The following is a 17,075-nucleotide window of genomic DNA, read 5'->3' on the forward strand; positions in this document are numbered from 1 at the left end:
AAAATCACTTCCTAACATTGATGAGCTATGTGTATAGTATTAAGTGCCTGGTTTTGTGTGCCAACATGCCAGGGCGGACAGATAAGACACAAAGACATAGTTTTATAAAAGGCCGGCTTTATAGTATGCACATATTTCTGGCTTGTAACTCAAGGCAAAAATTGATAGGAAATAGAGAGAATTTAAGGGTAACACAGAGATTAACTTCAAAAGACCTACATGTCTCTTCAGGATTCGGCTGGTAATCAAAGCTGAAGGTCAGGGCACATCCCCGCTCTGTTGCTTGATAAGGGAAAAAACTCTCAAATAAGTCCACTCCTCTTTCAATACACTCGAGCACCTCATCTGGCTGGCTAACACCGCAGATGAGCCTGTGAAAATAGTATGAACAGTGACATAAGAACAATGCCAGGAATGAAATCAGAGAGTCTTCCAGAGGGCATTAACAGTAATAATAATAAAAATCGTGGTTAGCGTGGCAGGCAGCAGATAAGGAGGTGTAGTGGAAAGAACATAGAGCTTTGGAGGCAGAGTGACCTGGACCAGAATCCCAGCTCTGCCATTTATTTACTTGCTGCGTTACTTTGGGAAGGTTTCTTAACCTTTCTGAGTTTTAGTTTTCTCATTTTAAAAACAAGAGCAAGAATACATACCTCACAGACTGGTTGTAAGGATTAATGACATATTCGCAAAAGCACAAAGTGTAGCTTCTGCCCCAAAGAGAAGCTTAACAAAGGTTAGTTTTCCTTCCCTTCTCATCCCTTCTGAAATAACCTCCGTAGTCTCAGACTGAACTTTGTAGTCTTTCTAACCGCTACATAAGATTTTTTTAGTGCAAAGCTGTGTGCTTTATTTCCCCTTCAAATACTCTTCCATGTTTTAACTGTATTTTGCTTATAATTCTTTTTCATAATTGCTTCAAGAAAGACATTTTTATCTACTGTATTCTTCATAGGTTCATTTACGAAGCAATTCTTGCTCTCGGAATTTCAACTCTGCCCATAGGCTCTAAGAATCTAGTCAGCTTTCTTTATGCTTCTTTCTATTTTCTCCATTAATAAAATGTCTGCGTGGTAGAATGAGATGGTATTTCCAGAGGCAATGGGTAATGACTTCTGAGAGTGTTAATAACATTCAACCAGGTTTTGCCACTAAAACAAGATGGGGAAATGCACTAGACGAGGGCTGGCTGGCTGCTATTTTTTATGTTTGCTTTTCTACTCATAGTCCCTTTTACACACTGGCAGAGAAAAGCTTATAGACTCCCTGATTTCTAAAAGAAGTCCAAAAAAAGGCTTATGTAATATTAAACAACCAGAACCCTTAAATATATGCTGTTTTTTCTGACTACAGTTTCCTTCAAGTAATGTCATGTTTTAGAACTCCTCTCCAACTGAAGCTGGCATTTCTACACACTTATAGAAAGAAAAACAATCCCAGCTTTCAAATCCAGTAACAGACATCTGTGAGCACTTAACTCAAAAGAAGTCCAGAAAATGACTAGAAATACTAGTGCTGAACTATCATCTGCACCAGAATGAAATAAGCACAGGAGGGAAAGCAATGAACACAGAGAGCTGGGATAACACTGGGGCTGGCGGGGGGGCGGGGGGAATGCTGGCTGGGGTGATGGCAATATCTTGTTCTGGCTGCTGTTTACACAAGCATATATACGAATAAAAATTCAGCAGGGTATACATGAGATTCATATACTTAACTGCAAGCTATACCTGGATTTTTTAAAAAGTAGTAAAATTACATATATATATATCCAGCAGCCCCAGGGGTATAAAGCAGCACCCCATAATCAAACCTCTTAATATATCTGTAGGAAAAAAGCACGCATATTCATACCAACTGGGATAAAAGACTACAGTTTAAAAAAAAAAAAGAAAAAATTTGGATAGTCTAATAAGACATTGGCTATACTCAGAAACTTGGGGATTTTTAGCTTTGAATCTTGCAGATCACTCTTCTCTCCAGCACATAATGAATCCTGTGATTGATGGAAAGAACCAACCCCACTAGGGTTGCCAGTGACCTTGATTTCAAAAAATAATACCACTCACTACCTGCCTCAAATCTAAGAACTTCTTAAAGGTCCTTATTGACAGAACCCATCTTCATTCCACTAGGCATCCCAGGTCTGTCCTCAACTTTCCTTGCTTAAGGCCAGGGTTCCACATGACTTTATATCTGTCCCCAGGCACCAGGTTATAGTGAATAAAGAACAATATTTACAATTGGCACAAGAACGAGGAGAACCAGTATAACACTTGCCCTCACTTATAATGCGGATCAAATAAACTAATTCACATGGCAGTGTCCTCTGGTCCACATTCTGAAATCAAAGGCAAGACAGCCTTGATGGAAACTTCCTCCACAGTCTGCTTCAGCAGACTCAGCCCAGAAAGAACATAATCAAAACATCAAAAGACACACCCATGTACAGACTGCATACCACACCTTCGGCAGCACCCCTGCTCTGCAGCCCACCAGGCTCAGCCTGCACCCTAACTGGACACTAGCCTCGGTTTGTGCTCCGGTAGCTCCGCAGTGACTGATGACAGCAAGTGCAGTCTAGTCTCCAGGGTTGCTGGAGTCCCTTGAAAGCCATCCAGAAGGAAGCCACCTACAGGCCGCTTGGCTGTCTCTCGTGCTGACCTCAGCCTCTCCTCCATCACATCTCCACCTTCAATCACGCCAATGATCATACTTCTCTGGAGGACCTAAGGTGAGAAAGGATTGAACGCTTTTAACTGTTTCCAGTAGTGGAGACCTTTGTTTAAATGAGCCTTACCGCCTTCCTAAGAACCCTTAGGGCTCCAAAGAACACAATTTGAAAGCCACTCAAAAAGGGAAGAAAAGACTGAAGAGAAGCTGAGGCAATCAACATAGTTAATCAGGCTTTAGCTTAGATTAAATTAAGCACACACCAAGCAGGTATAAGAGGAAAAGAACAAAAGCAACAGTGTTAATTTCTATAAATGGCTATCCTGGTCTACCTTAGGTTACTTCTAAATCTCTTAGTTAGAAATAACTTTAGGAACTGTAAAACTGTTTGGCTGGGACAACTGACTGTCCATTTGGAAAAAGATAAAACAAAAATTACTACTGTACACCATCCTCAAAAATAAATTCCAGACGGCCCTAAGATCTAAACATAAAAAATATAGTTATACAAGTATTAGAAGAATAGGTTGAATATTTTTATAGTCTTGAGATAAGGAAGGCCTTTCAAAGCAAGCTAAAGCTTACAGGAAAAGGCAGACATATTTGAGTACAAAAACATTAAAAATTCCCTAGTGAAATATACTATCAACAAAGACAAAGGGGAACTTATTCTTTGGAGGAACAGATAAATGTCTACACCATAGGTAAAGCTCCAACAAATCCTCTAAGGAAATGACAACCCCATAGAAATCTAGGCAAATATGTGACTATGAACTTCAGAAAAACAAATGTGAATGCCCCGTACATATCCGGAGAGCTTACTAAACCTCAAAAGTAAGGAAATGAAAACTGTAAATAATTCGATACCATTTTTGCCCATCACACCGACAAAAAAGTTAAAAGACAGATAGCAACATAGCAGAGGTAAAAGTGTTAGAGAAATGGCACTTATATACCCTGATAACTAGAGAGAATAAAAATTAGTTCAACCTCTTGGGAGGGCAAGTAGATAACACTTATGAAAACGTCAATGCTTTTATCTTTATATATCCTAAAATTCCACTTCTAAGAATATCTCCTACGAATATATTCATTCATATGCACCAAGGTTTATTTGTGAAAGATGTTTAGAATAATGAAAAACTGGAAACATGCTAAACATCCATCAATAGAGTAAGGGCTTAAGTAAAGTATAATATAATATGTTCATAGTAGGCTTCCTATATAGCTGTTTTAAAAAGAAAGCAGAACATATATTAACATATACATTGACAGGAAAAGACTTTCAAGATATCGTTAAACAAAAACAAGCAAATTTTTGAATAGATGATCATATTCATGTAACAAAAACCACATAGAGGCATGCATATATGTAATAGTTATGTGTATGGAACTGTAAAAAATAAGGTTTGCAAGGAAAAACACCAATCAACAGTGGCTCTCTGGTGGAAGAGAGGGATGGGGAGGGAGCCTGGAAGGCTATAAAGAGGGAATTTTGCTTTTTGGTTTAAGCAGGAGGAACACAGTCAGACCACTCCTCCAGAAAGGGCACTTCAGCTGCTGCGTGGAGAATGAATGAGGGTGAGGGTAGGATGGGGTAGTAGGAGACGACTTTAATCATCCAGGGAAAGACGAAGAAGACCTGGACTAAGGCAGTGGCGGTGGGGTGAAGAGGAGAGAGAGGATTTGAAAGCTCATCAGGAGGTACAATCAACTCAACCTGACCAATTAGTTGCCTGGGGAGAGGATGAAGACAAAAATCTAGGATGACTCCTGGCTCCAATTTCAGAAGTCCAGGGAGATGACGAGAAGAGCAAAGACAGGGAATCCTAAGAAAACAGTGGAGGGGGAGGCCAGATGATTATTCTCTTTTGTGCATTCTGGGTTTGAGGTATCAGCCACTGAACATACGGACCGAAAGTCAGGGATATGTATATAGAGTGTGACTGCCCAGCCTAGAGAGAACGGTAGGTGCTTGACGCAGTGCTGCCACTCCCCACGCCTGCTGCCATGGCAGACACAGCCAGCCAGCAGACCGCCCTCGCCCCGCTGCACCTGCACCAAGCAGGTCTGCGCAGCTCCAAGCACCTTGAGATGAAACTCACTCTGCCATCCCTGGCCTAGGGAATACGTGGAGAAGGAAAGAAATCCGACAACAGAACCTTGGGGAGCTTCAATATTTAAGGGCATTCAGAGTAAGAGGAGCCAGTGAATAAGAGGGGAAGAAATTACCGGAAGAGGAAAAGATGTATGCAGACATACAAAGCAGACAGTTACAAGGTCTGCCCCTTTCCGTGACTGGTATAGCCCCATCTGGGAAATTCATTTTCACGGGTGTTAAGACGTATAACCATATAATTTATTGTCTAAAATGGGACACGTTTAAAAGTAAAAGGGGGCACTATCAATAATCATGTCAAGACAATAGCGTAAGCATAAGGGGTACAGAGAGGGACCCCTGCATTTGACCAATGCATAGAAATAATGTGAAATGGTCAGGCTGACTTAATACAGAAGAGGGATTTGAGGCTCATCTAATAATCATGCTCCGTCACACGCCCTGTCCTCCTTTCTCCTCATCCAAACATTACTTACCCTATGAGGATAATTACTGGCTCAAATCAATTGCTAGCAAACAACTGTTCGCAGAGCTAACAATGCAGACCCACAGCAATGGTCCCACGCTGGACCCTTATTGCACATACAGAGAGTTCTATTAAGAACGACAAGTAAGCATCCTCTAATTATTTCATGTATATTAACTTGATTAGCCAAATTATATTTTTTATTGGTAAACTCAAAGTAATGATGTTTTTGAAACTCCGTGTGCTTTTGCCATAGTGGGGCCCACTTGTTGCTCAGGATTACTCTACATAAATGATCAGACACTGAAAGCTTCTCCTCTGATCGTATCTCCTGTTCTCCCACCTCCTCTGCTCTCTCCTAATGAACGCTTCCATTTCCAGCTTTATTAACTCTGCTATCAAGATCCTTTATTCAGGGACTTCCCTGGTGGTGCAATGGTTGAGAATCTGCCTGCCAATGCAGGGTACACGGGTTTGATCCCTGGTCCGGGAAGATCCCACATGCCGCAGAGCAACGAAGCCCGTGTGCCACAACTGCTGAGCCTGCGCTCTAGAGCCCATGAGCCACAACCACAACTCCTGAAGCCCGCATGATGCCTAGAGCCCGTGCTCCACAACAAGAGAAGCCACCGCAATGAGAAGCCTGTGCACAACAACAAAGAGTAGCCCCCGCTCGCTGCAACTAGAGAAAGCCTGCGCACAGCAACAAAGACCCAACGCAGCCAAAAATAAATACATAAATATAGATTTTAAAAAAAAATTCTTTATTCACTGCTACAGCTTCATCTTCCCCAGCACATGAGATGATGAGGTGACTGTGCCTTAAGGAGATAAGAAGGCTGGGGAGGGGCACATTCCAGACTTATTTAGGGAACTGGAACCAAGGTGGAGTGAAAAACTGAATATTACTTGGATATTAAAAGGGGTCTTGAAAGACTCAAATCTCTGGGCTGAGGAGCTGGGGGCTGCCACAAAGGGAGACAGCGTATTGAGGGAGAGCCAAACGAAGAGTAGGTGTGAGGAGGGGAGATACCGAGTTTGGTTATCTCTGAGTTTGAGGTGCACGTGAGGAATACTCTAGTGACAGAACCCAGCAAAGGCCTGTGGTTATGTAATTCTGAAGCTAAGTAGAGCGATCTCCATTACACACACAATTTTAGAATTTTCAGCAATTAAAACTAAGGGGAGCTGCCCAGGGAGAACAAATAGTGAGGGGTGAAAAGAGAGCCTAAGACAGAATCCTAAAGAGCAATAAAACAATCAGGAAAAAAATCAGGTGAGAGTAAGAGACCAAGAAATGAGGAACAGAGAAGAAGGAGGAGCAGAAAGGGTGGTAACACGGAACGTAAATTAGCGAGAGTTTCTAAGAGAAAGGAGTGGCGAGGGGCACAGCTTTACCTCTGACTCTTCCTGTAGCTTCAGACAATTATCCAGGAATAGAAGCGATCGGTCCACAGACTTTCTGGCTCTTTTTATGGAAGTGGTTTCATCACAAGTTGCCTCTCCATCTGAAAGGCACTGGAACCAGTCTGGCTGAAGGGCCTGCTGAATTGCCATGAACTTGGAGGCAGTCATTTCCACTCGTCCTCCAACACCCCACACAGACACTGACTGCCATGGGACAAGACGATGAGGGATTAGGAAGAGTAACATGCAAAGAAAAAGAAAATAATAAAATGAGCAAAGCAATCCTGAACTCAATTCTTCTTTACAGGTGGAGAGAGGGTGGCAATTCAATATCCTAGACACGGTGGGTAAAGAGGTTTCCTACACTATATTCCAAATTCTCTAAGGACCTGATAGCTCAGAGGGACTCCAATAAAGTCTTTCAATGGCCACACAAGCCAACTTCTGAGTTAGCACTCAGAATTCTATAATTACTTTTCCAGAAGCCCAGTCTTCCATTCTCCCCTGCCCCCTGCTGTTCCTGAATACACCATAGACTTTAATTCTTCTGTCTTTGTTCACATTGTTCCTTTTGACTGAAATGGCCTTCCCCTACTTCTCTGCCTGGTAAAATACTATTCAAGACATAAGAGTTCAAATACCATCTACTCTATTGTGTTCCCCAAACGTTACTAGGCATAATCAATTGCTCACTCTTATAAGCTCTTTCAGCAATTTGTATTTATTTCTTTCATAGAAAAGATAGCCCTGGGGCTTCCCTGGTGGTGCAGTGGTTAAGAATCCACCTGCCAATGCAGGCGACATGGGTTTGATCCCTGGTCCGGGAAGATCCCACATGCCGCGGAGCAACTAAGCCCGTGCGCCACAACTACTGAGCCTGCGCTCTAGAGCCCGCAAGCCACAACTACTGAAGCCCGCGTGCCTAGAGCCCGTGCTCTGCAACAGGAGAAGCCACTGCAATGAGAAGCCCGTGCACCACAACAAAGAGTAGCCCCTGCTCGCTGCAACTAGAGAGAGCCCGTGTGCAGCAACGAAGACCCAACACAGCCATAAATAAACAAACAAAGAAAATAGAAAGAAAAAGAAAAGATAGCCCTTACCACACCATTGTATATATGTCTGACTAGAGTATCCGAATTCATGGTTGTGCCCCAAACGCACAGTCTGGGGCCTCACACATTATTAATGTTTAATAAGTATTTACCAGATTGAGTTAGATACAGAAACATGTGCAAAGACATAAATCCCATAGTACACAAGAATCTCTATATGTTCCTTTGGTTATTCCTTTCCCTACAGCATCTCTCTTCTTAGAAGAGATGGACATAAATGCGGGGCCACATACAATCTTTTTATTCTGGCATAAGAACACTGTTTAAATGAATCCTTTCTCCCTTATAAATGGAAGAGACAACCGAGGTCAAAATATTTTCTTTTGAATTCAAATTACAAAATGAAAAGAAGTGTAAAACAGAAGACAAATTTAAAATAGTTATCTTAGGTAAGATTAATAGATATTGTTGATATCAATAAAGTGGGTGCAGGAAAAGTAACTGTGTTTGTAAAGTGGCAATATATACTAAAGCTTTTCCAGAATGCTGTCCTCAGGGACAATGCAATGGGGCCATATCTCAGGTTAAAACTTTTAAGGAGGTCCTTTGAATACTGTTTTTCACTAGCTAAAATCTCCGGCTTTTTCAAATTCTGTTCTAAACAGCAGTATTATACTGAGATTCTACTATATATAGTTATACATGTGATAACACTCATCAGCAACTTTCCCCACTATTCCTGAGGTTGTTAAAACTTCAAATAAAGCATGGTATCAAAAGACTATTGTTTTCTACCATCATAGCAATTTCTTTTTTTGGCATGTACTTGACCTTTCTCTACTCCCAAATTTTTGGCAACAATGAAAAAGCTGAGGATACAGTCCTTACCTTAACCTCATCCTTGGGCTGCCCCACTCTAACTCCTATAAACCACACCATCCCACTATAGTCGTAGAAATAAAGAGAAGGCATAAAGGGGTCTGGAATGGGTCAGCACCCCAAGCAGTGGGATCCTTGCATCTGAGAGATCCCATAGGCTGATTTCCTGAGAAAAACCTTCAGCCTTGGAGGACCTTCTGAGAACATACCTTATTTGTTACATAACCAGCTGGGCAAGGGCTGACTGGATCATGCAGCGAACAGTACAAGAGTGATTCTGGCATGCCTGTATAAACATAAAAAAAGAACCCTTGAGAGCACTTACATCAACAATTACACTGTGTTGTAACAGAGAGCAGCTTCATAATGTGTACTGCTGGATAAAGCAAGTCTAAAACACAATAAATTGCTCATACTTTATCTTAGAATTGTAGGAGGCCTGTCAACATGAATGAAAAGATTACTTTGAAACCTACTAACCTAAAAGAAGAATTAAACGTAAAGGTTCATGTCTAAAGACATAGTGAGTTGCTACAAAAGAAAGGTATAACCTGAAGTATGATACGATGAAAGTGTTTAATGATATGTTGACCCTACTTGATTTGCTTTGAAGAATTTAATATCAAGTATGGTCATTCTAGGCACTATCCAAGGGGAACTAGCTACTGGAAAGATGAAATTATACAGTCAATAGGTAATCTTATTAATAATAAATCCAGCCCACACCATGGGTCCCTAGGGGCAGAATTATAGAAAAGCTGCAGGACATTGCAAATGGATCTCATTTTCAATAAGTTTCATTTACTCAAGATGCCAGTTTCTTAGGTTCTTTCATCAAAAAGATAGTTGTTTAAAAAAAAAATCCAAAAAAAGTTTACTAAGCCATATGTACTTAAATTTCATATGCTGCATTTTCATAAGAAAAAAGAAATAGAATTTTGCTGAAAAAAGACCAAAAATATAAAGCAAACAAAAATCTCTGCAGTTCTCCACCTTATTGTCTACAATTTCAATTATTACAATTATCTCTAGAAAGCTTATATTAGCTATTTTCACTTAATTATACGCTTGTATACTTTAAAGCTGGTTATTAATATTGGTCTCAGATCAAGGAAAACGATATTATATAAATTCCTCTACTGAAACACAGGCCCTTGTGACAACCAAGTCATCATGCAGTTTCCCTCAGAAGCAGAGGACTGAATAACCAATGGAAGCAGGATCTTCATTCATTTAAGTGAGTCCTAGATATTGGGAAAAAGCTTCAAAAGAAAATGGTCTACAGAAGAATTGGTTCTCTGGCTGTCCCTGCTAAGCTTTTCCTATAAATAAATGGACACATATATCAGCATTCAAAATCCTATTTCTGGAACAGAAGATAATATTCACATATCAGAATATAGCTGAATATAAACACTTCATCCTCTGCCTTATGTTTTAGGCTCAAACATGACAAGCCCGCTTTGGATCTTAGGTGTGTCCCATGCAGTCCTTCACCTCTAGGTCTTTGCTCTTTGCCTGGAGTGTCTGCCCACACCTGTCTCCCACCACCACTGCACCCACCTCCTGACCTGGCTAACTCCTACTCCTCCTTGACCCAGCTAAGGCGCCCCCTCATCTTCTTTGTCAAGAATCCTTCCTTTATTCTGACCTCCTTCCACATGGACCCAACAGCAGGTTATGTGTTCCTTCCTCTAGGCTCTCACGATACATGTATCTACACCTGATCCTGCAAATGTAGTCACCACACTCTACTAGAATTACCTGTTTATCTTTACCCCAACTAGGCTCTGAGTTTCATGAGGGCAGCAATTGTTTCCCACTCATCTTTGAATCCCCAGTTCAAAGGGGTTCCTGGTTCTTAGATACTCATTAAATGCTTATTAAATTAATGAATAAATAAATGTATGAATGAAGGATCAAAGAATAAACAGCATCTCCAACCTCCAAATTAATACACCACAAGGCACACACAAATAACTTGATTAATTTTTACCTATAAACTTTCCAACTCCTTCCTTATATTCTGCCAAGACTTCATGATGTTCTGCCCTGTAAGCAAAACAGAAAACTATGTAACATAATAATGAATCATTCTACAGATACTCTATGCAACAACTGAAACCCTCTTCTCACCCCAACAAGCTACCTGACAGTAAATGTAGTCTCAAACAACCAAGTACACCATTATTCAAGAGTCCCCCACTCATTAGGTTGGGTTCATTAGCCAGAGCAAAGCTCTTCAATTTGCAAGTGGTTCTGTGAGAGGAGAAATTGGCAAAGAGCAATGGCCTCAGAATATCTAGATTTTCTTCTTGTCCCTTGTCCCTTTAAAATCACTGTTATTAACACAGTCTTACAGAGTTATTTGATCTTATAGCAGATTCTTCAATTAGGGATGAGGTCAGTATGTACATTACACAAAATGATCTCACTCCATTAGTTGTTTCCCTAGAGTAGAACATGTGCAGAGACAGAGAAAACTTTGAGGCTGGTGCGTGAAGACAGCCCCTAGGTTCCAAGTTTAGCCCTCATAGAGTATTCCAGGCCCTGTCACCGCTGGGAGCAGTGGCAATGAGGGCGGTATGGAAAAGTGAAGCAGCTCTATCATGTAGGTCTGGCCCATGATTCCAGATTAGGGCCAGATGATGTATAATATTTGATATCTCTCTTCTGATTTCATTCTAAAAAACCTACAAATTTTGCACGTAAGCAAAAAAGTCTTCCTCTTTACCACACCTTATTAAGGTAACCAAGCTGCTGCCAGGGTTGACATGTGAACGATCACGTCTCATACTTACAGTGATGACAGTGTAAGCTGAGCCATGGCAGGAACCCCATGGATTTTATGCAGCATGTGATGGGTCAGGTGTGGGGCAGAGCCAGTCTTGGTGTACAGAAGGCAGCCTGGAATGTCCATGGTGCGGTCCCCTGTTTTGCCTAGGTTTTTTATTTTTCCTAGGCGACAGCCATTAACCACCTTGGTAAGACTTAGCTTCATCCTAAGGGGTTCCTCTAGGTCCTGATAAGAAAAGTACATTACATTCAGAAGGAGTTCCATGACATCTAAAAGCTAAACATTTTTCCAAGCAAACTACAAAAAACAAAAAAACAAAAAAAGATAGCATGTTTGTTGTTACTTCCAGTCTAGGATTTTTTTAGATATCAGGAATAGGGGAATGGGAAAAGACACAGAGAGAATAAGACACCTTCCCCAAAGTCCCAGCACAATATGATGACATCAACCACATTTAAATTCAGTCATGGAAATTTTGTCCGAGCTGATGGAAACCAAACAAGCAGAAGGACAGAAGTAAAGACTAATCATGGAAAGAGCACTGTGAAGCCAAGGATTGCTCTCAGCCATGAAAATGTGTATAGAGAAAGGTCATACTGCTTAGGAAATACTGATTACTGATTTGATCCATTTTTTTTCTTTCTCTAATTTGAGAGAATACTAGGCAACATAGCAATTTTTCCTAATATGTAATTAAATGAAGAAAACAGATTCCAAAACAGCATTCTGCTGTTTATTAAAATATATGGAAGAACATACATCAAAAGATACACAGAGGTTATGTCAGAGAGGTGGGATTATTCTCCAACTTTGTTCTTATATGGTGTCCAAATAGAGGTGAGAAACTGTGTGGCACATCCATGCAATTCGTAAGCAACGTTGCATTACTCTTATAATTGGGAAGGAAAAATATTTGATTAACAAAAAAGATATACTTTCTGAATTCCACAGATACACAGGGAAAAAAATCAGAAAACATGGTCAATTACTTTGTTGGACTGTGTTAATTAATTATTATTCAGTGAAGCAAATCCTGGGCCCCACTTCTTTAAATGCCCTGTAAAACTTAGTAACCAGGCATGGCAGATCATTTGCAAAATGTCACTGGATAGCCAGCATTTTGAAATACCAGCATCTCTGCAGCAAGTATTGATACCATACCCTCTGGAATTTTTGCCAGTTAGGCTAGGCCCAGTTTTATTAATAGATAAATTAATACAGCTCTCTGAGAGGTTCCAACCTTAGATCCTATCCTCTTAAGCATTATACTAAACCACACGCTGAAAGTCAACCATTGTTTAAGATGTTACCAAATAAATAAGCATTATTTATTGTTAGTTAAAAAATATTCAGGAATGCAAATATTACTTTTTTGGGAGTTATAAATTTTTATATTGAAATAAAATAGTTAACAGTCTTTTGAATTTTAGAAAAAAGAATAACTACTTTCTGTATGGTTCAATAAGTGATTTCATGTTAAACATGAATTATAAAAAATAGTATAAGTATTTGGGGAAAGGCTGGTCAATTTTCTGTGACTCTACCTTCATTATTTCAAGTTATCACAAAGATAAAATGTCTCACTGGAACCCACAGAAATGGAGAGTGTTAAGAGAAAAAAGTTATTATGTTTTAACAAAGGGTAATATAAAGGCTATTTTTTAAAAGCCATGCTATTACACATTAAAACTGCTAAAATAAAAGAAAGTTTATACCAAAAAAATAAATAAAATTACAGGCTAATGAGAAGGTAATATAGAAAATACAATACAAAAGGAGAGTCATTAGTTTATACAATCATATTCCTTTTTTAAAAAAAGATTTATTATTTATTTATTTATTTATTTACTTTTGGCTGCATCGGGTCTTAGTTGCGGCACGCGGGATCTTCGTAGAGGCATGCGGGATCTTTCCTTGCAGCGCGCAGGCTTCTCTCTAGTTGTGGCGGGCAGGTTTTCTCAGTTGTGGCTCACGGGGTTCAGAGCGCGTGGGCATCCCACAGGCTCTCTCATTGAGGTGTGCGAGCTCAGTAGTTGTGGTACGCAGGCTTGAGGAATCTTAGTTCCCTGACTAGGGATCGAACCTGCGTCCCCTGCATTGTAAGGTGGATTCTTTACCAGTGGACCACCAGGGAAGTCCCTCATACTCCTTATTGATTTATCAAATAATACACATAACCTTCTGGTTTCAAGTGATAAATATCTTTTAAACTAACAGAGCTTGGAAGCCATTTGTAGCAAAGTTAAAGAATGTATTCTGCAATCTAAGTAAGTTCTAGAGAACTGAAGCGGGGGAAGCATGAAAGTAAGAAATTCACTTCAAAGTTAATGAATCAACCCTATTATTCTGACTATTAGAATCACTAATCAATCACTTACTGATAAACAAATATGGAACAATAGGTTTCTGAAACATAAATAAGAACTAGTGAAAATTTAATGGACCCAGATTACTAATACTGCAACAACTTAGCACTTACTACTCACATACATCTGAGAAAGGAAGAAACTGCATTGTCCCGCGTGTTTTCAGAAAGGCCTAGAGAGAAGAATTTGCTGGTTCCTCCCCTTACTCCAAAAATTCTGTCTTATCTGAGCTGCTTAAGTTTTTGTAAAGAGTTTAAATGTACACACGAGTTGTATTTTAAATTAAATCCATATAAAAGTAGGAAGAGCCTTCATAGGATAAAACTAGGATGTGTGAAAAATGAAGTTTAGGATTCTAGAATGCTACCAATTTTTATTACTATCTCTCCCCATCAAACCCTCCTTTCATTTTTCCAGTTTATTAATGAATAACATAAAAGATTGACAATCAAAGCTGCTGACAAGCATGAGATAATGTGCTTTTCCATGTCAAGTTAACTCAATTCCAGGTAAAAACAACAAACCGCAGTGCTTTAGTAAACCTCTGTTTGACATCCCAGGTAATGTATGATTGCCATCAGACTTTAGAAATGCTGAAAATAGTTAAGTCTGACCATTACTACCAGAGACGCCAAACTGAGAGCACCTCATGAACTTCATCATCCCCTCTGCCGTTCCACAATAACAAATCTGAGGCTAAGCAAGATTAATCAGACTTAGTCTAGAACCCAGGTCTCTGCCAAGAGGCCTGAGCTTTTGATTACATCTTTGAAGTGGGAGTAATACAATGTCTGTATATGCATATCTCCTTTTCCCACTCTTTCCTCAATCGAAGAAATAGCTTCCTTCATTCTTAACCCAAGGTCTGTCATTACAGGTCCGTTGTAGTTCTAGAGGACCTCAGCCACCATGCTCTTAGATGCAGAGATGGGTCCTCCTGTGATACAATGCACAAAAGTTTAATCTCCATAACTTTAAGGATGAAATTGAAAATCCTTAGCTTAGTGTACTGAACCCACTAGGTCAGCTGGAGAGAAATACCCACTTGGTTCTCTCCACAGTATGGGACTCTGATGCTATGTACTCACATTCTGCTGTTCGGGGTATCTTAAGAGTCCTACCCTAATCACAGTAAATGGACACGGCATCAAAGGAAAAAGTATAAGCAAGGAAAAGTAGACAAATGTGTCTAAAGAAAAGTACTGTAATAGATAAATTGTTACTGGTGATTCTGTGTATTGTGAGGATGAATGCAAATATTAAGAAATCTGAGGAAAGCATCAGAGAACGTACTTTAGCTGGAAATCAACATTTAAAAAATAACATGCAACTTTGTCCAGCTTTGAACCCAGCTTTCTCCTTTCCTCATTACTGATCAATTTGTGGTTAGTGTTTCTATAATTGCACCTTTTTTCTAGGGACTTGAACACAAAAAGTTTTTATTACAGAGTAATGTGAATATAATATATACACACATACACATATTCATGTACTTTTTTTTTTTTTTTTAATTTTTGGCTGCGTTGAGTCTTCACTGCTGCGCGTGGGCTTTCTCTAGTTGCGGTCAGCAGGGGCCACTCCTCGTTGCGGTGCGCGGGCCTCTCATTGCGGTGGCCTCTCCTGTTGCAGAGCACGGGCTCCAGGCACACGGGCCTCAGCAGTTGTGGCTCACGGGCTCTACAGCACAGGCTCAGTAGTTGTGGCACACAGGCCCAGCTGCTCCGCAGCATGTGGGATCCTCCCGGACCAGGGCTCGAACCCGTGTTCCCTGCATCGGCAGGCGGATTCCCAACCACTGCACCACCAGGGAAGCCCTCATGTACATATTTTTAAAACATGCTTTTCGAGTGATATAGTCTATTGATCCAAGCAAAGTTCTCAAGAAACAAACTAACGGTCTCCAAAATATTAACTGGTTTTTATTTGGCTTCATATCATTACCCTTTTCCCTTTCACTTGTTGTGAGTCTCTTCTAAGATTTCTGGGGTTGTGCTTTTCTCAATATACAAACATCTACATTTTCACTTCCTGGTAAAGTCTTAAAAAACCATTAAAAGAGCCATTTGGAAATAATGGTTAATGGAAAAACTCTTAATCACTTTAAGGACAAGTAGATCTATGCTTTTACCAGGGCTAACCAAGATTCCCTGCACTTGTGGCAGCACTGTACGTATCTTAATACCTCCATTGCCACATATTTCTCCCCTCCTTCCATTCCCTTAGGAAAAAAGGGATTTTTTTAATGTTTCTTAATGGATTCTCTACAGACTGTCATGGAAAGATGACCACAATACACTGAGGGAAAAGAGCAGGCTTAGGTGAACATATTTTTTGCAAAAGAAAAATTGCATATATATATTTATAAATATGCACACACAAACACACACTGTACACTGTCTGTATACGCATGCCAAAAAAGTCTGAAGGACTTCTAAACAATATGGTGCACTGAGCTGGCTAAGAAAGACATATAGAAATGATGGACTCAAATTCTAGAAACTAGTAACGGAAGATGAGGAGGAGATTATTCAGAGGTACTATTCTAAAATTCTTACACTATTTGGGAGGAGGAGAGAGATCATGAATAATGTTAAACTTTAAGTATGCGTGTTAAAAATTTTTAAGTAAGCATTAAAAGATTACTGAAAATGGATAATTCCCAAACCCGCTGGGGAGGGGCAGGGAAGGATAAAGAAAACTTGGTTAATACTTAAGGGAAAAAAAGAGGAAAAGAGACCAAAAAGCACATCAAAAATAGAAAATACAAAATAAGATGGCAGGAGTAAGTCCCCATATGTCAGTAATCACAATAAAAGTTAAATTAGTTTCACCTATTTAAAGAAATAACAACAACAGTAGCAACATTTATTGGTTGTTTACTATGTATCAGGTCCTGTTAGTCACATGTTAACTCCACTATTATGTACTATCATGTCAATCTAAGGCAGATGCTATTATTATGGGCATTTTACAGATGAGGAAACCGAGGCTAAAAAAGTCACCATTTACAAAGTGGCAGAGCCACTTAAATCATAGAAGTCTGCCTTTAGAGGCTGTACTCTAATAGGCTGGTAGTCTATTAGAAGTCCCATCTTGTCCATAAACACATGCAATGTTTATATATTAACTGTAATGTTAAGATATAATGTTACAGTCATATTTTCCATTTCGCTATACTGTTATTACTGTTCTTGTTTTCCTTTATTTCCCTTCTCTGCCTCTATCCATCCTCCAACCTCTACAACCTTTCTATATATGCACACAAACATTTAAATATACTTGTATGGGAAAGGGTGTTTTTTAATTAAAAACATGC

The 17,075-nt window shown here is 39.8% G+C and overlaps 1 protein-coding gene across 3 annotated transcripts in view; it reads right to left on the bottom strand.

Annotated features, from left to right (window-relative positions):
* The window catches only part of QTRT2 (queuine tRNA-ribosyltransferase accessory subunit 2), a 39,570-nt gene that overhangs the window by 21,404 nt on the left and 1,091 nt on the right, over window positions 1-17,075 (bottom strand). For 2 of the 3 annotated variants that reach the window (XM_036851627.1, XM_036851625.1), the window contains exons 1-7: window positions 13,243-13,899; window positions 11,398-11,618; window positions 10,593-10,648; window positions 8,806-8,882; window positions 6,657-6,869; window positions 2,530-2,729; window positions 220-371 (exon numbers count right to left, since the gene is read on the bottom strand). In XM_036851627.1, coding sequence (XP_036707522.1) covers window positions 220-371; window positions 2,530-2,729; window positions 6,657-6,869; window positions 8,806-8,882; window positions 10,593-10,648; window positions 11,398-11,618; window positions 13,243-13,254 — 931 coding nt within the window. In that variant the 5' untranslated portion in view covers window positions 13,255-13,899. Of the gene's footprint in view, window positions 1-219; window positions 372-2,529; window positions 2,730-6,656; window positions 6,870-8,805; window positions 8,883-10,592; window positions 10,649-11,397; window positions 11,619-13,242; window positions 13,900-17,075 lie in introns of those variants that run through there. The other variant, XM_036851626.1, reaches the window with a different exon arrangement.

The sequence above is a fragment of the Balaenoptera musculus genome, chromosome 4 (genome assembly GCF_009873245.2).
Source record: "Balaenoptera musculus isolate JJ_BM4_2016_0621 chromosome 4, mBalMus1.pri.v3, whole genome shotgun sequence".
In the NCBI taxonomy this organism is placed as follows: Eukaryota; Metazoa; Chordata; class Mammalia; order Artiodactyla; family Balaenopteridae; genus Balaenoptera; species Balaenoptera musculus.